The sequence below is a fragment of the Capsicum annuum genome, chromosome 2, assembly GCF_002878395.1.
Source record: "Capsicum annuum cultivar UCD-10X-F1 chromosome 2, UCD10Xv1.1, whole genome shotgun sequence".
Classification (NCBI taxonomy): domain Eukaryota; kingdom Viridiplantae; phylum Streptophyta; class Magnoliopsida; order Solanales; family Solanaceae; genus Capsicum; species Capsicum annuum.
The window spans coordinates 151,332,440-151,351,587 of NC_061112.1; the positions used below are offsets into that span (position 1 = coordinate 151,332,440).

Genomic DNA, 19,148 nt, shown 5'->3' on the forward strand with positions numbered 1-19,148 from the left:
ATAAATGGATTAATTTCTAATTATTCCAAAGATTGTATAGTTATAACTCATTGTGTTGTCCTAAAATGAGCAAAAACATCTAGGATGCAAGGTCACACTTACATGGGCAAGTGCTTATATAGTTGGTCTATTCTATTCTTAGACTCCTATTTGTGTCATGGCTTAGCTTCATATACTTTTATAAAGCTAGCCATTCAAGATTTTTCTGCAGACATATGACAGTGAAATTAGAAAATCAGAAGTTGTATCTTTTGTTTGAAATTTAGATATTGCTTACGTAAATCAACTTTAGACATATGTAATTGAAGATTTGAAGTTGGCTTGTTATATCGAAACCCTCATGGACTCAAGTTCGGGTTGTCAAAGTCAAATTTAGACATGCAATTGCATTGCATTTATGGTTAAAATTATTTTTAATATTCCCTTCGTCTTAAATTATCCGTCCCAAATTGAGATGACACAGCTATTAAGAAAACAATAATTGTAATGTAAATTTACCGTTTTGCCCCTATTAATTATGTCATGTTGTTAGTTCCAATATTAATGGAATTATTATATGACTGATACCAAAACACTTTTTGCATGGATAATAGGTTTGTAGGATTATCAAAGTTTTTGCAACATTTTTCAAGATTTGATAATTCAATGCTAGTAATAAAGAGTAATTTGAGATGGAGATTTTGACTTTTTGACTTCTTCAATTTTTATTTTTATTTAGATTTGCTCATGCCTCCGTGCTTAAAAGTCGAGCATATCAAAATGTCCTGTTCTAAGGATCCGTTAGGTCTAACTCTAATTCGATCAAATGGGCACCAAATAAAACACGTCAAGTTTAAAGTCTAATAGATTATGCATAGAAATTATAGCCAATGGGTACAGAGCACGTGGTCACATGTTCTCACATTGATGCATGGACCGATTCACAGAACCGGACCGAACCTAACACCAAACATTGTTGTCCCTTCAGGTTCCTCGAAACAACATTAAAAAAAACCATAGTTCCAGAAGAATCATAAAATATTAATGTATATTTTGCTTTTTTCTATATTTGTTTTTTAAAAAAAAATCATATGTCCTAATAAATTTAGTAAAGGATAATATTCTCCTTTAAAATATTAGGAAAACATTTCCCTCATAATTTGGGATTAATCAAAATCTATACATATAACAATTGTATTTCGAGATTCATTACCAATTCTATAATAAAAATATTCTACTAACGCGTTTATGATTTTCCTAAAACTTTTCAATTCCCAACAACGCGATACGACCAATAAGGCAAATACTCGTCCAAAATATTCACTTCTTTATATACTCTCAACCTCTCACAAATCATTAACGCGTTTACTTTAACAAACGCTCTTTGCTTTTCTTCTTCTTCCCTTTGATTTGATTCAACATTATGGTTCTTTCTAAAAAGCTCATCTTTTTACTATTTGTATCAGTTGTTTATCTGCTTGTAGTTCCGGCAAGTGCTATCAGAAGTTTTCTTGAAAAACCCAGAAATGCAAATATCGATGGGAGTTTAAGATACGTTGAATCTCCAGAGTATCGTAATAGCCAAGAATGTCCAGTTACAGGGTCACATTATTTGATTTGTGACCCAAATTTGATACATGTAGCTATGACTCTTGATTCGCAGTATTTTAGAGGTTCAATAGCAGCTGTTCACTCTGTGCTAAAGCATACTTCTTGTCCAGAAAATGTTTACTTCCATTTCGTGGCATCAATTAATTCTGATTTTCAAGAACTGACAGAGATGGTGAAGTCTATATTTCCTTCTTTGAGTTTCAAAGTTTACTTCTTTGATGAATTTAGAGTGAAGAAATCGATATCGTCTTCGATTCGTCAAGCGCTTGATAATCCATTGAACTATGCTAGAACATATTTAGCTGAGATTATCGAGCCGTGCGTTGAAAGGGTTATATATCTTGATTCTGATGTTGTTTTGGTGGATGATATTCAGAAGTTATGGTCTATTTCTTTAACTGGTTCGAGAATTATTGGAGCTCCAGAATACTGTCATGCTAATTTCACAAAATACTTCAGTGACAACTTTTGGTCTGACACGAAATTATCGAAGGTGTTTCAAGGGAAAAGGCCTTGTTATTTTAATACAGGGGTGATGGTTATGGATTTGGGGAAATGGAGAAAGGGAGATTATACGTTGAAGATCGAGAGATGGATGGAGATACACAAGGAGAAAAGGATTTATGAATTGGGATCATTGCCACCATTTATGTTGGTGTTTGGAGGTGAAATTGAAGGAATTGATCATAGATGGAATCAACATGGACTTGGTGGAGATAATTTGGTGAATAGTTGTAGAACATTGCATCCAGGACCAGTTAGTTTGTTGCATTGGAGTGGTAAGGGGAAACCTTGGGTTAGGCTTGATCAAGGGAATCCTTGTCCTGTTGATCTTTTATGGGAACCTTATGACCTGTATAGACTCAGCTCAAGTGATTCTTTTGACCTGCAACAGCAGTGATGGTTTATGCATCGGTGTATAGAAGTTGAAACTCCTTAGCGAAAATTCTTTGATTCTTTTCCCGCATTGGGAAGAAGTTAGAACTTCATCCAGTAGTACTTTCCGGGGACTATTTTGATGAGTGCCCTGTGAGAGATTTTTCTTGTGTATAAAGAGCAAACGACTTGTTTAAAGCGATTATTCGTTCATTATTTTAGTGATAAAGAGTATTCTTTTGATATTGTCTGTGTGAATCGTTATTGTTATTGTGATGCAATGGTTAATTTTATGAGGTGTAGCATATTTCTTTTGTAATAATCTCTGCCTATTTATCAATTCAAGGAGACATTTAGAAATCAATTGAAGTTTATTGTTGCTAACGATCTGCCTATGAGATGAAGATCTACCACCATTTATTTGAACACAACTAATGCATCATTTTACATTTGACACGATGTGTTTACTGTCAAGTATAAAGTATTATTTCGTGCTTAGTCTTTTCCTTTTAAAAAATACATTAGTTACAACTGATGCATCATTTATCGTGCTTTAGGGAAGATAGTTTTGTTGAGAAGTGCTCAGTCTAGATCGCTTGTATCTTGACACCAAATATAAAATGAAGTTTTAAGATTAACAATACTCCCACTAACTAAAACATGCTACTATCATTATAGTTCCACCTAACCCCATCAGCCAATAAATAAACCCCTAACTGGTATAGCAGAACGAAGTAGCATACCTCCCTTCTTTTTTTGGTCAACAAAACCTTTCACCAACCATTTTTAAGTCCTGGGTGAAGTGCGAACACTTTTCTTTCAACCTACACTCAAGTTCAGACAAAAAAATTGAAATGATCCATACTGTCCATCACGTTTAAGAACCCCAACATAATCTCCATCATGCAGGGCACAATGAGAGTCTTTCTTTGAATGTTTTATTTTGTTGATAGTCCTCTAAAACTTGCATTGCAACCAACTGATACAGGTTGATGGGAGATCAGTAAGGAAGTTATACACGGTGGCTTTTACCTGACGATTGATTATTGTACATTAGAATTACTTAAAGGAAAATGCAAGTTATAGGATCAACTATCAGCTGCAGACTGCATGCATCATTTTTAATGTACTTGATCAATTTACACTATCAAGACAAAGAGGATCTGAGAAATGGATTTATCATTCTCGACAGTACACCCTCCCATACAATTACTCACAAATTGCAATAACAAAATTTTACAGGATATGTGGATTATTCTTATATAAATAACAGGAATGGTTAAGCTAGAAAGAGAAAAAGAGAAGGGGAGTAAAAGAGAAGCAGAATGTACATCCCTCTTTGTACTTCCCAAGATCATAACAAGCCAACAACACAACTTAGATGTAATCTGTTCTCCAATCCTCTCAAATGATGGCCCAATAACATACACCTGCCAATCACAAAGTTGCTTTATTGACCCCTACTCAGAAAAATCAGTTCAGATAAAGCTAAAGAGGATACCCCAGAAAACCTCAGACAGTTGGTGACACAACGAAAATGATGAAGGACTAAATAACAGAGAGATGCCACTTTACTAACCAGAAAAGTAATTTTGCCAAGTAATCCCGAGAAGTGCCTATTGTGTCGCATAATTCGGCATCGCTACTTTGGCAGTTTTTGACACCACTAAAATTAGGATCTTCTTCTTTGTTAACTTCGTCCTCTTTGAAAAATATTTGCAATATGTTTTGAGTAAGTTCCTTAATAATTTCCTCCACCTCAAAGGATGATGGTCTAGATAGTTCAGTCACCTGTTCCAGTAGCAGACACATCAGGAATTAACCCCATGGGCTTCACACAGTATGACATACAAATAACTACATTACCATATCAGATTCCAGAGACCGTAGGTATTCCAGCAAATCATTGTTACTTTCGTTGATATACTCCATTTTCAAATTTTCCTGTTGCTGGGAATGCAGTTCCTGAGAAGAACAGAGAAGGATCAGTACAACGTTTAACTGAAGCTTTCACTTTTAATATCGGACCAGAATAGCAGTGCGCCACTCAACAAAAGAAACAAAAAAAAATCAGTTTAGATGAGCAAAATTATATCCTATATGGAATTCAGTTGTACAGCTTTTAGTGTGGATGAACAATGATTTGGGAAATGACACCTCTAAATGGACAACGAGACTGGTACATTGTCTCAATCTTATGTAGGCAAAAATTCAAAAGCTCAATTATTGAAGAGTACGAGTTCAAGTAAACATGATTAGCCAGCTGGTAAACGTTTGACGCCAGACAGTATAGCATGTTAATCTAAGCAAAGATCTGATTTTTCATAAACAAAACAGAAGTATTACTATTCGTCAAATGATGTATAGATAAACTTGGTTCTAAGCAAGTAGCAACAAACTCACCTCCAACATACTAATAAAAAAACAGGGATAAAGAACAAAGAAGATGTGTAAAACTTCAAAACATGGTTGATGATATGAGGTATGAAATACCTGATAATATCTTCATCCATAGGCCTTCTGTGTTTACAAAAGAAGATTCTTTAACTTGCTCAATCTGATAAGATCCTAATTTGCCACTCAAACATGCAAGCTGTCTATTAATAAATCGCGGACCAACATATGGGACCTAAAAAGAATTTGGGTTTGATTTTCCAGTTTACATCTAAATAGATGAGTTGTCTACCGGAAACAGACTTTCTATCTCACTTCAGAGGCAGTGATGGACCCAGGATTTAGGGGTCGTGGGTGCTCAGGAGGTTCGAACACGTATATTGATGCCCAAAGTTTTAAGGTTCTGCTAGGAATTAAAGCACCAGCTATCTTCTTGGTTTATTGGGTGCTAGTCTAAGTCTTATACCAATTTTTATACATTTTTTTATGTAATTATACCTAGTCTGCCCAGACAAAGTGAGAATATATTGGGCACCAACTCTTACTTGGCAAGTTCCATTAATATTATATTGTTATCAAAATAATTTGCAGCTAAAAGTTATTCTACGGTTAAGCACATGCTTCAAGAATAAGCTGTAGAAAGCAGGGCTTAGACACTACTCTTCCAGAAATTTGATTTTATTTGACTTACACACAACTGAAACTTTGAATGAGATTTTATTTGACTAACGCACAACTGAAACTTTAAATGATTATGTTTTCTTAAGTAATGACCTGTCACAAATGTACTACCTTACGTCATCCACTAACTTTTTTGCGTAGCCACTAAGTCATTATTTTTAGCAAGATAATTAAGAATTTCTACTTTGAGAGCACTAGTTCAAAAAGAATTTACATACTTAACTAACAAATGTGTAAAGTATCTAGGATTTCATACTAATTAAGCTTTGAACCATGAAAGCATCCAAATAACTTTGGCTTAGACTACTCTTGGCAGTAGAATGACCATGATGTAAGTTGTACAACGAAGAGTTTTCTATATGAAAGGACTCATGAATGGGGAAGCACTTCAGACAAACAAACTTGGTAACTTCAATGGTTGACAACTCTTTCACTTCTCAAAATTAACCCATAATGTAGTCGCATTCCAAAAATCATCAGATGGACATTTGAGGATGAGTTCCAAACAACGGAACCATCTCAGATGATACTGAAGTAAAAGGGCAGCACGGTGCACTATAGCTCCAGCTGCCCGCGAGGCCCAGAAAAGGGACAAACCCCAAGGGTTTACTGTACGCAGCCTTAACCTGAACCCATGATCTCAGGGTCACATGACAGCAACTTTACCAGTTACTCCAAGACAATACTAATTAAGGTAAAAATACTTTTAGATTAATCCATAAACATGAGTAGAAATACCACAAAATTTTCTTAATTGATATCATACCAGATAAACAGAACACTACTGAAGTAACTAAATGTGTTCTGTACAACTAAATAGTTCAAATTATCACCCACTGACACTAGCTTGAATAGCTTTAAAAAGAGAAAGCATTTCACCTGCTTGACTGATGAGAGTTCCTCTTCTAATTGTTGAACATATTTCAAAGCTTCCGGAGATAAATTCTCAAGAGTTTGAATATCTATTGTCTCTGAAACTGCAGAAGAGGTATTTACACCAACTCCGCTTTCTCCACCCTCTATCCCCTCTCTCTTTGACCCTAAATTCACATTCTCCTCCGCCGAATTGAATCGTTTCAAATTATCCGACGGAATATCAAAATTCCTCATCAAAGATATCCTGTACTCCGCATTCCACAACGTATACCTACCAAATTGATCCAAAATGCTAAGATTTTGGCAATCACTGTATTCAAATTTAAGCACAGATTAAAATTAAGAGATTAGGTACCCGGTAATTATAGACGAAACAATAAGGCGATCGAGAGGACGCTTTCCAAACCGAACAGTAACCGAGAACTGATCGGAAGGAAGCAATCCTAACATAGAAGAAATCGTCTGTTTCATCGACTCCTTAGCTGAATCCGAAACGCCTTTAGCTATAACAGAAGTATCCAACGGTTCAATTCGCTTAAGCATATTAGCTAAAACGTTAAATTCACTACCGAATCCTGATTTCCTTGTAGAAACGAAGTCATCGGAAACACCGCCACCGTCTACTCCAGATACTAGACAGTTGACAGGATACCGCCGACGATTGTAAACTACGGCGCCGGAAAGTGAAGGAAGTAATGGACGGATAAGGAGGTGGTGAGTAAACAGAGGCGGTAGGTGAAGCGGCGGCGGCGGCGGCGGAGGTTTTAGGGAAGCGAGAAAAACCCTAGCTGAGGCGGCAGCCATTAAAGACGGCGATTTTTTTGTGTGGCTTTGAATGCCTCCGGCGAAAGGAGAAATTCTCAGGTATTCGTTCGATTATCTATCTAACTTCCTCATCTTTTTTCATTCATTCTACCCAATTCGTTTTCGTGTTTTTGTTGGCTTGTGAAATGATTGATAATGTGCCCTTGTTATTTGATTTATTTACGGATTCACCATTCCCTCATGCATGGTTGTGAGCTACTTTCCCTAAAATGGACAGTATCTTTGAAAGTCTGGTCATTTTCTTAGAGGCGTTTAGACACAAGAATTTCTCAAGTTTGAAAAAAAAAAATATTATGTTGTTTTAATTTGATGTAAAATTTTATAAATAAAATAATTAAATTTTGTGTTTTTAAATAATAGATTAATTGAGTGTTGTATTAGAATATACTTTAGTCAATAGTTTTAAACATATAAGTGAAAGGTTAAAACTAAAAAAATTACTCCATTTTAAAAAATATTTATTTAAAATATATATATATATATATATATATATATATAAAAATAAATTGAAACGGAATAAGTAGTATTTATTTTTAAATTGAAAAATTGAGTTATGTCTGAACATAAATATTAAATGAAGTGATTTTTAGTTTTTATTGAATGATTTAAAATGAAAATGAAAAAAGAAACCTTCAAACTGAATTTTTGAAAAATAATAATAATTTTATGTTTCAAATAATTTTCCCAAATTATTGAAAAGGATTGAAAACTATTGTGAACGGGCAATTGATTAAATTTTGCTGTGAAGGGAACCTTACCACTAATTTTGATTTTGTCATTTTACTCATAGACACTAGCTCTTGTTCTGAAATCCCTATCAACCAAATGGTCCAACAAACATAGCTTTCTACTATCAGAAAGTAAATTTATTCAAATATATTTCCATATCAGGTTACTAGAAGTACTTTTTAAACTTTTGAATACCTACAATAAAGGTAATTTGATATATAGACATGCATCACAACTCTTATTTGTACATTATTTTTTTTCTCAAACGTAGCAAAATTATTGTCATTTTGAGATTTCTGAAGTTTTGATTATTAATATTATTTATTACCAAAGAATCAAATGTTTTTCTCCTTCAAATTCGATGTTTCCTAAAAAAGATATAGGTAAATGAAAGTGGGTGGAGTTTTCATATAATTTAGGAAAAAAATACATAAAGTAGCACATTTAAGTATTAAATTACAAAAAATAACAACACTTTTATCAAATTACATTTTGTAGCATATGTAGTTATATTTATTTGTATTTTTGTAGCAACAGTTTGCAAAAATATAAAATACATATCGATCATAAGGGCAGTAAAAATCATATGTATTTATATTTTTGTAGCAACAGTTTGCAAAAATACAAAATACAACTTGTTATATTATATAATTATGAAACTGTTGCTATGAAACTCATAATTAAGGGGATAAGTATGTTATTTATGAATTTTGCCCAATTTTACGCTAAAGGTAAATTGCATAAAATGCTCAAAATGAATTTTGTTAATTGATATATTGTTCTCTTCTATATCTCTCCTTCTTTACCACTATGAATGGAGCACGGTCATTTATTTATAGCAAAAAAAAAAAGGACGAAAGAGTTTGACTATATTGTAAAACTGTAATCTTGATTTTTGTTTGTGTTGAACGATATGAAAATCATTTAACATTTTCACTGTAACAATTGAAAACACCGGTATTTTCATTAATATTAGCATGTGATATACAAAAGAAAAACAATACGTTGCTTGACAAATTACAAGTACAAAAGACTACTATTTGCATAACAAAATCACAGTTGTAAATTCACATGCTTTTAACAATCAAAGGTTGCGTTACTCATTTTTCTATGAAATTAATCTTGTACTCCCTCCGTTTTAAAAAGAATGACCTACTTTGACTTAATACAAAGTTTAAGAAAATAAAAAAGCTTTTGAATCTTGTGGTCTTAAATTAAAGTTGTGTCAAATGTATCAAAATGTCCTTTAATCTTGTGGTTCTAAACATGTCATATGGAAAGTTAAAATTAAAGTATTGCCAAAAAAGAAAAGAGATCATTCCTTTTTAAGTAGACTAAAAAGGAAAGCAGATCATTCGTTTTCACACGGAGGAGTATGTTTTACAACGTGATGACAACAAGGTTTCTCACTATTATAACAAAATCATGTGCCTATTATTAAAATCCAGCACACATTTTTTTTTTAAGTTAAGATTCATGCCAAAAGAAAAACCTAACTTTAGGTAAACACATCTCTCATTAAAATGATTTTATTTTCAAGATTCGAACTCAAAATTTTTAATGAAAAGTATAGAAATATTTAGCACTTAATTAGCAGCCACAAACTCTGGCTAACAATTTGTCACTTAGCACTTACACGAGTAGGGATGGCAATGGAGTGATGCCGGTTTTAAGCTATGTGAATTTTAAGTTATGCGGTGCGGTGCGGGTACAGGGCAAGTTCAAGTAAGTTTTTTTTTTAAATGGTGCGGTGCGGATTGCGGGTACATGCGGCTTTGAATTAAAAAAAATCTAAAAATTAATATTATTCTTATGAATATACCTAAAATTATATGTATTCTTTACTTAAAATTTTATGATACTTAAAACGACATGTATAACACTACAAATAAATAATTTTATAATTTTTTTTAATATCTTTATTCATTTTAATAAAAATATAATATTTGATCATTATTTATATAAGTGATATTTTTTGACAATTTTTTAGTGAAAAATAATATAATAGAAATTAGTTATTATTTTCTAGTTTTAGATATAAAAATATTATGATTTATTTTCAAAGGAATTACGAATTTTTCAAAAAAAAGGAAAAAATAAAAACATGGAGCGGTGCGGTGTGGGTATACACGAGTATGAATATGAGGTGAATTTATGCAGATTTAAAAGTAATGTGGTGTGGTGCGATGCGGTTTTAAAACTTGAGGATTTAGAAAAAACCCGCACCATTGCCATCCCTATATACACAAGGTACCTAGCTATCAAAAAGGAATGAGGGTCCTAACTTGCAAAAGTTGGTTAATTTGTCATATTATAATTAGGAGAAGCCAACATTAAAAGTGCAAAGAATAAATTAGCCTTTTAAGTGTTTTTAGTTCATACATTCCATATTAAAACAACTGGATGTCTTCAAGTGACTTGGGTTTGAGGTGCAAACTTTCGAAAGCAAAAGACTCCTGAATTAACTAACGATGATATTTTTTGTCATTATTCAACGATGGATTTAACAATATCAAACGAAAAAAATCATAGAAGAAACTTGATGTAGTAGCTCTTTTTTACTTGATTTTCAGTATTAGTAACAAAATTAAAAGCGAATGCGCACAAAAGAGTATGACTATGATGTAGAGATTTAAGATAATATAACACAAGCAACAAATAAATTTTTGAATTTTCGCAAAAGGCGTTAACCACTTTGTATCAAATGATAAGACAACAAAAAGTATAACAATATACAGTTAAAAGAAATCTGATTCAAGTGTCCAAACAACTACTCTTTCCAACTCCAAATACCAATCATCTTGAACCCAAAAGAAAAAGAAATAGATTAAAAATAATTTATATTCTTGAAAAACAAAGAAGTCGTTGTTATGTTGTTAAATTTATATATTTCCTGGTCTGGTTAATCATAATATTAACTAAGTCGTGTGGCAAAAATGGTAAGTCAAACATTTTAAAAAAAATAAACAGAAAAGGGACTAAAATGTCCTTCAACTATGTAAAATGGTGCAAAAATGTCTTTCGTCTACTTATTGGGCCTAAAATCCCTTCATGTCTACCTATTGGGTCTAAAATGCCCCTTCCGTCTATCTATTGGGGCTATTTTGTCCTTTTATTTAAGAAAAAAATTATATAATACCATAACTTATCTTTATTAAACTACATAAAATTTCTATCATTTTTATTAATATTAACCAAATAAATAGTGCACAATATCAATTTTTCGTCATTCTAAATTGATCTGATAAATAGAAAGAAAAACAATATAAATAGCCATTTTAAAAAATTATTACATATACATAGCCGTATTACTTGGTTGTCAGATATAGCATATAAAATTTTTACTTTTATAACATATTCTAATATATAGAAAAATAATTATATATTAAATTTTCATATTTCTTATTTATTGCCTATTTTCATGGAAGCCTTTGTTCATTCATTTTTATATACTATATCAAAATTTTATATTTTTTATTTTTATTGCCTGCTTTCACAATGCCTCCATAAAAATACATGATATATTTATACCATATAAATTATATTTATACCATAAAGCTACATGGTATTTTAAATATAACAAAATTATACCATGTAATATTGAAAATATATATTTATATTTAATAAAAAAAATTTAACAAGAAAGTACTTCCGACATAATGGATATACCATGAATATTTATCCTATAAATTATATGAAAAAATATAATAATAATAATAACAATAATAATAATAATAATAATAATATGACTTTGACATTAGTAACATTTATACAACAAAAATACATGATATATCTATACTTCCAACATAATGATTGTTATTTCATAAATATTTATTCATAAAAAATTACGAGTAACCCGTTATCTTAAAATAAAAAATACACGATAATGAAATAATACTAGATGATTAACACACATGAAAACAAAATGAAACATACACAAGCAAATAATGAAATACTTAATTTATTTAAAAATATTTGAATCTTGAATATAAGAGAGAAAAATATTTGAAAGCAAGGATTGTCTTTTCCAATTTTAATTTGAAGATTGAAAATATATCTCTTAAATTAAGGTGAATTTATAATTAGTTATTGAATTAAATTAAGAATTATAATTATCTTTTCTGATTTTTTAAATGGCTATATATGTAGAAAAAAAATTAATATCGAAAAAATACTATTATGTATGTAATTAAGTTTTAAGGATGACCTTTCATGTAATTTGCCTAAATAAAAGGGTAAAATAGACCCAATAGGTAGATGAGAATGGCGTTTTAGACCCAATAGATAGGTGAGAGAGGCATTTTAAACCCAATAGGTAGATATGAAAGACGTTTTAGGCCCAATAGGTAGACGGAGGACATTTTTGTACCATTTCACATAGTTGAAAGGCAATTTAGGCCCTTTCCCGAAAAATAAATATAACACACAGCTTGACTTCTTGTGAGAATATATTGGGTGTATTATTACTATTGTTGTTGAAAATATAACGCTTAAGTCATTGCCAGACACCGAAAGTTGTTCTGAAAATTCACTTAGATCCCTCGACTAAGGCCTGTACCTATCAGACCCCTAACCCACTCAAATTTTGATCCAATTAGGCCTTTTTTGCCTAATCAGCAACAGACATAGAGCCTATGTAATACAATTGCCTGAAGTGGCAAAATTAACCAATTAAAAAAAAATACATGGCAACAAAAAACATACGTGGAATTGCTGATTTTTTCTATTTAATAAGATTTTTAATTTTATTTTTTTTTAAAAAAAAAACCACCCCACCCAATCATCATCTTCACAGTACACACACAGAGTTCACTCACACACAGTTCACACACACACACAAAATTCACACACACACAGTCGTCGTCCTTGACAGTTCACACACACACACACACACGAGAGCAACAACACAGTAGACATTTTCCAGTGAGACTCGCCGGTAAATCAATTCCAAAATTCTAAAATTGTTCTATTACATGAACCCATAAATGATTTTTCTAATTTTATGCTTCAAAAAATCTGCAGAAAATTAAGTATATTGATTATTCTCTAATTTTCGGCAATGGTTTATGGGTTTTGGCAATGGCTTTGAAAACTTTGAATGGAAAAGAAAACGGCTAAAGGAGTGGGAAAAGTTGCGGCGGCTACGGGGAGGGTGGGAGTTAAAGACGATGAGAAGGGGGGTTGAAGATGATGAGGAAGGAGGGGGGGGGGGTTACGAAGAAGACGATGACTTGCGAGGGGGGAGGGCTTTTCCTTTTAAAAAAATAGTTAAAATATAGGATAATTAAAAATTATATTAATAAAATAATTTAAATATAAGTTTTTAAATTTAAAAAAGTAAAATATTATTTATTCTACTATTCACGCGTCACTCTCCTTGTCAAATCATCATTTTGTACCTGATAGGTATCAATTTTAGCACTTGGGGTGCCTGATAGGTACATGCCTTAATTGAGTGGTCTAAGTGAATTTTCAAGACAACTTTAAGTGTCTGTCATTGACTTAAGCCTAAATATAACACACATGAGCAAAACCAAAATTTTCTTTACATGTTCGAACAAATTCAATAATTTTAGAGATAATATCCAATTACCCTCCTGACTATATCCAAAAGGGTTATGTCACACCTCAACTTAAAGGGAGTTCTATTACCCCTGAACTAATTAAAAATGAAATTTTTACCCCCTTAGTGCATATATGGTACTTACGTGGCACAACACACTGAAGTGTCCACGTAGGCACACGTGTGTGTCACATAGGCACTAAGGGGGTGAAAATTTCACTTTTAATTAGTTCAAGGGATAATAGGACTCCCTTTAAATTGAGGTGTGACATAACCTTTTTGGGTATAGTTCAGAGGAATAATTGGGTATTTTCTCATAATTTTAATGCCTACTATTATATTTATCTTGAAATATTTTACATATTATTTATTTAAAACTCAATAGCTTGGTATAGTCATAATCTTCAAATCGTAATTGTGTCCTTAATAATACCCCCTAGAGGCGGATCCAGAATTTGAAAGCTCCGGGTGCCAGTCTAGTTTGAACAATAACATATATCCCGTATAATATTTTAGGATAGTGAAGTCAATATTCACAAAGTAAACTATAATTTTATATATCACCAGAAGTTGGTATAGCATGAAGGTTTGCCTTGTTGGTGTCATCAAGTGTTTTGTTAAAAGAGGTCAATGATTCTACTTTGCTTAACTGTAATTTATTGGGTAAACCCCAATAATCTCAATCACTTGCACCATCAGCTCACTTTGTTTTGTGGGTGTCAAGCGTAACTATAATACCTTAACTGATACATATATACACATAAATTTATAGAATTTCAACCAAAAAGTGCGAGTGTCGTGACACCCACTACACCCCCAATCCTCCTACATAGATCAACCCCTGCCACCCTAGTAAAAAATATTTTTTAATATAATTTTAATATTTAAATCAATTTTTATGCATATCAATTAATTTTATGAAATATCGGTCACTTGTCAACACGTACATATTTTTTGGTGTACCTAGTTGTAAAAAGGAGGAAAAATAAAAAACAATACTAGTTGAACCATTAAGAGCCAATAAGAAAATGGTCAAATAAGTAGGCCACTTGTTCATGCATCTTTTGAAATTAAAGTTGCAACTTGACATGAGCCACCCATATGGAATTTCATTTTTATGGTCGGTCCAATCTTATGCTTTTAATCATTTTATATTATTGTTAAATAACTCTTTTGTTGCCACTAGAGCCACTTTTTTCTTTGTTTTATGTATTTCTAGAAGAATTTAAAAAGTATGCAAATTTGCCCCTTGAGAAGTTGTGATTGTTATTCTTAGCCTAAAAAAAAAGAAAAATGAAATTTCAGTTCTGAAATTGCTGAAAGGTCGTTATAAACGTGGTTGGATTAACATTTGAACAGTTACAGATTTAATATTGTTTCATAACACTTACGTTACTAGAAATGATACCAATTTATGGATTCTAATTTCTTTTCCTTCATTGAAAGTTAATGAGTTGGCAATTACTTCCTCCGTCTCATTTTACCTGTCTCAAATTGAGATGACACAACAATTAAGAAAAATAATAAATAACATGACTAATTTACTATAATACCCCTATTAAATGATGTTTATATTTTAATTTAAAGAAAAAGTAATTAATGCACAGGGTAAAATATGGAAAAAAAATGTTAAGTAAAAAAGAACAAGTAAAATGAGACACCAGATTAGGAAATTTGGGACGGGTAAAATGGGACGGAGGGAGTATCAATTTGTAGCTCTCTTTTGTTTGTACAACTTTCTGAAAGAAAAATATGTAAATTAGACATTTGTGGTTACGACGAGGTCAATAATATAAACAAGAGTTAAAAATATTAAACTTTTTGATATAAATATCACCCTAGATCTTCATTTGAAAATTTAATTTTTAACGAATCAAATGTTATAATGATGTTTATTGATTCTCTGTAATTTCTTATCCTTTATAATATTCATATTTTTTTTTTTCACGTAGTTAGAAGAAAGTAAGTAAGAAAATATACATGACTTCAAAATCATAAGAGTGTTATAGTATAGCTAAGCCTCCATATAGAAAATCAAACTTCTATAAATGATATTATTACGATTAATCAATTTGTGTTATATTGTATATTTTATATCAACAACATTTCTTTATTGCATCTAAAAGATAATCAAATAAATATAATATTTTCGTAAAGAAGTTAAAATGTGACAATTTGACTATTGCATGAACTCTTAAAAACCTTATAATTTTTTTTTTTAATATTGGGTTAGAACAAAAAGGGAAATACTCACCAATTATGTGAAATTTCAGTTAGTCAACTAATCGAGCTGTTAAGATTAAGGCGAGACATATTTTGGTTTAAATCGAAAAAATAAAAAAATCGAACCGAAATTTAATTTTGGTTTGGTTTTTTGACTTTCGGATTGGTTTCGGTTTCAAATTTTAGAAATTTGGTTAAATGATTTGATTTTTGGATTTACAAAAAAAAAATCGAATAAACCGAAAAAACTGAAATTATATAAATAATACATTATAATATATATATATATATATAAAATTTATTATATATGTAAATATACTAAAAATATAATCTGATATAATATATAAATATATAAATTGTAATTATTTAGTAACCCTAAATCCTAATATACTGCTTTGATTTAGACCCTAACATTAACGTGAAGGCTGCAGCGGTGCTCAACCATCCTCAGTTCGTCAGTTCATTTGAAATTTCAGCATCGCCAACGACAGTCGTTTGCTCAGTTCGTCATTGCCGTCGGCAGTCACTGTCGAGTGCGGCCACTGTTGTCACGCCAACGATGATGATTCAGCGAGGTCGATATTTATGGTTATTTCATGCGTGTTGAATTAATTATATTTGGGAATGAAAAATATGTCTGAAAAAAAAGATTATTTTTCTTGAAAAATCATCAATTTTAAATGCTCACTACTTTAATCTTTAAAATCGAAATAAAAATCCGAAATAGTCGAACCAAATTTGTAAAAACCGAACCAAACCAAAATAGTTTTGGTTTGATTATGATTTTCATTTTCGTCAATCCGAAAATCAAAAAATTAAACAGATATTCAACAATCAATCCAAAAATCAAAAAATTAAATCGATATTCAACAATCAAAACAAATCGAATGTCCACCCATATAGTTAAGATTCCTGTCTTAAAAACTTTTCAATTCATTCGAGAAATTGAAAAGAGAATTTAGACCTGAAGGATGTTTTAAAAAGCTTGTGGGCCTTTTCGTAAATTGAAATCGCAATTGCAGCCAATTGGGGAATTTCTCGATACTATAAATACGAAATAGGAGCAAAAATGAACAGGCAGGTCGTCGTCGTCATCAATAGTCTCCAAAAAATTTCGTATAAAGCTAGCTTGTTTTCCCCCCCCGGTTTTTCTCTATGGCTTCTTCCACCATTAGCAGATGGCTGAGGCCCGAGGTATTTTTTACTCTTTTGTCCTTCCCTTTCCTTTAACTTGCTATGAAATCGCCGATTTTGTTAATGGACTTTTTGGTCTTTTATTGTTGACCGTTGGTTTAGCGATTAGATCTGAGTAGTTGAAGATGATATCTTTGTACTTGTACAGGTGTATCCGCTTTTTGCAGCCGTAGGTGTTGCTGTAGGGATCTGTGGTATGCAATTGGTTCGTAATATCTGCACCAATCCTGAAGTCAGGTACCGCTTCTCTTCTTTATTTTTTTGATAACCGTGATGTCCGCGCATATTTTTTCTCTGATGTATACATATTTATTTATGCGTTGTTTAATTTGTGTTGTATTTGATTTAACCTGCCTTAATTGGATACATGTACTTTTTGGGGAAAAAAATTATTGAGAGCATGGTTGATGAAATTTTGTTTTAGATCAGTGTTTTCTAGAGTTGTTTTTGGTTACTATGTGGATTTTAGAATTGTTTGTTAGTAGTATTTTGAATTGAGTGGATCTGCTCGAATAGATCGGGTATGTATATAGAGAATTCACATGATCACCCGGCATCCAAATAGCTTAGAATTGAGGTGTAGTTGAGTGATTGATTTAGGTATTTCAAGTAACTCCATTGGTGGCCTGTCCAATCCTCCACTGTGTAGGCGAGGGTTCAATCCGTTTTTCCATATATCTTCCTAAGGTCTACGTACAACAACATATCCAGTGTATTCCCACATAGTGAGGTCATAATGTGAGAATTTGAAACGGTTAAATTGGTCTAATATTGACTCTTGGTTCAATTTTATTTGATTCTTTGTTGGTGCCTGGTGGTAGAAATCAAATCAGTTGATCAACTGGTATAACATCAGCTTGGCAATGAAACCACCCATATTTATGTTGTGTTGTATTCAATTGCATCTTCTTAACCAATGCTAGGCAATGAAGCCATTCTCTCTACCTCCACGAGAGAAGGGTAAGGCTTTTGTACACTCTACCCTCCCTAAATTCCACTCGGTATGTTGTTGGCAGAGTTTGGAATACTATGAAGGAGATTATAGAAAAGCATGAATGCCATACCGGAGATTAGAACGTGTGACCTAAAACAATTTTTGAGCAACACTTGTCACTTGAAGCTTCTCTTGTTTCACTAAAACTGTTTTTACCTTATTTGCACCACATTATATTTCGAAAGGTGGGTGAATTTTGACCCCTGCTAAACATGTAGCTTACTGCTCTCTACATGCAGCTGCATCCACACCCACACCCTAGTCCCTACTGACCATGTTTTCATGTTTGCAAAAAACTCAGGGTGACCAAGGAAAACAGGGCTGCAGGAGTGCTGGACAACTTTTCGGAAGGGGAGAAATACGCAGAGCATGCTCTTAGGAAGTTTGTTCGAAACAAGTCTCCAGAGATTATGCCATCAATCAACGGCTTCTTCAGCGATCCAAAGTGATGCCCCCTAGTCATGTTTTGATATGGATTAACATTATTATTCTTTTGTCTTCTTTTCCATTGATGAGATAGACATGAAATGCATTTTTCTGGCCTTGCGATGGGCCTAAAACATATTGAAAGAAACTTGAATAAATGTAATTCTATACCACATGTTCCTTTTGATGAGAGGGCACATCTTTTCATATGCTATTCATCTATTGTTTTCTGGAAGAGATGGTCATTTACTTTTATGCATGAATAGTATTACTTTGGATTGGCATTTCAGACGTTCTGTTGTATGATCAAAGCGTGGCGTACCATTTACCGCATCAAGAGTTAGAATGAACTTGGGATAAATTTCTGAATAAGCACGTGTCTCTGAGTTGACCGAGCTAAACACATTTATAACTATATCCAAAAACATGATCAAGATCAAGAAACCTTCAGCTTGGTTCCCACTTAACTAGGGTAACCAAGCTTGAGTTTGTCAAACGGACTAAAGGTCACAATCAATTCAACTTTAAGGGGTTAGTTGATTCATAGACTAAATTATTCTGGAATTGTAGTCCAAGTTTGATTGGATATCTGGGATTAAGATTGAGATTAAATTTACAGTGTTTGGTTGTCGACATCAAGTTTTCCTGAAATAAATTTATATCATCAACAAAATACAACATAAAATTAATGTCAGATTTAATCTTGGGATATCCATTTTATCTCACATACCAAACAACCCCTAAAGATGTACATATCCCATTCTGCAAAATGTGCAT

At 32.2% G+C, this 19,148-nt stretch overlaps 3 protein-coding genes across 3 annotated transcripts; 2 read left to right on the forward strand and 1 right to left on the reverse strand.

The window, feature by feature from the left end:
* The first annotated feature begins 907 nt into the window (after window positions 1–907).
* On the forward strand, window positions 908–2,785 carry LOC107860587 (probable galacturonosyltransferase-like 10). Its single transcript, XM_016705987.2, has one exon. The coding sequence runs from the start codon at window positions 1,403–1,405 to the stop codon at window positions 2,489–2,491; it is 1,089 nt and encodes a 362-aa protein (XP_016561473.2). The 5' UTR covers window positions 908–1,402; the 3' UTR covers window positions 2,492–2,785.
* A 764-nt stretch (window positions 2,786–3,549) lies between these two features.
* Window positions 3,550–7,508, reverse strand: LOC107860588. Its single transcript, XM_016705988.2, has 5 exons — window positions 6,773–7,508; window positions 6,421–6,688; window positions 4,333–4,431; window positions 4,046–4,257; window positions 3,550–3,896 (listed from the first exon to the last, which is right to left on the reverse strand). The coding sequence occupies exons 1-5, from the start codon at window positions 7,219–7,221 to the stop codon at window positions 3,821–3,823; spliced, it is 1,104 nt and encodes a 367-aa protein (XP_016561474.2). The 5' UTR covers window positions 7,222–7,508; the 3' UTR covers window positions 3,550–3,820.
* A 9,282-nt stretch (window positions 7,509–16,790) lies between these two features.
* Window positions 16,791–18,606, forward strand: LOC107860589. Its single transcript, XM_016705989.2, has 3 exons — window positions 16,791–16,951; window positions 17,100–17,188; window positions 18,247–18,606. The coding sequence occupies exons 1-3, from the start codon at window positions 16,913–16,915 to the stop codon at window positions 18,392–18,394; spliced, it is 276 nt and encodes a 91-aa protein (XP_016561475.1). The 5' UTR covers window positions 16,791–16,912; the 3' UTR covers window positions 18,395–18,606.
* The last annotated feature ends 542 nt before the right edge of the window (window positions 18,607–19,148 follow it).

Coding starts and splice junctions, on each gene's coding strand:
- LOC107860587 (XM_016705987.2), top strand. CDS start 1,403: ATGGTTCTTTCTAAAAAGCTCATCTTTTTACTATTTGTATCAGTTGTT.
- LOC107860588 (XM_016705988.2), bottom strand. CDS start 7,221: ATGGCTGCCGCCTCAGCTAGGGTTTTTCTCGCTTCCCTAAAACCTCCG. Junction 6,689..6,772: donor GTTTCGTCTATAATTACCGG/GTACCTAATCTC, acceptor TCAATTTGGTAG/GTATACGTTGTGGAATGCGG. Junction 4,258..4,332: donor GGTCTCTGGAATCTGATATG/GTAATGTAGTTA, acceptor CTACTGGAACAG/GTGACTGAACTATCTAGACC.
- LOC107860589 (XM_016705989.2), top strand. CDS start 16,913: ATGGCTTCTTCCACCATTAGCAGATGGCTGAGGCCCGAG. Junction 16,952..17,099: donor GCAGATGGCTGAGGCCCGAG/GTATTTTTTACT, acceptor GTACTTGTACAG/GTGTATCCGCTTTTTGCAGC. Junction 17,189..18,246: donor TGCACCAATCCTGAAGTCAG/GTACCGCTTCTC, acceptor CAAAAAACTCAG/GGTGACCAAGGAAAACAGGG.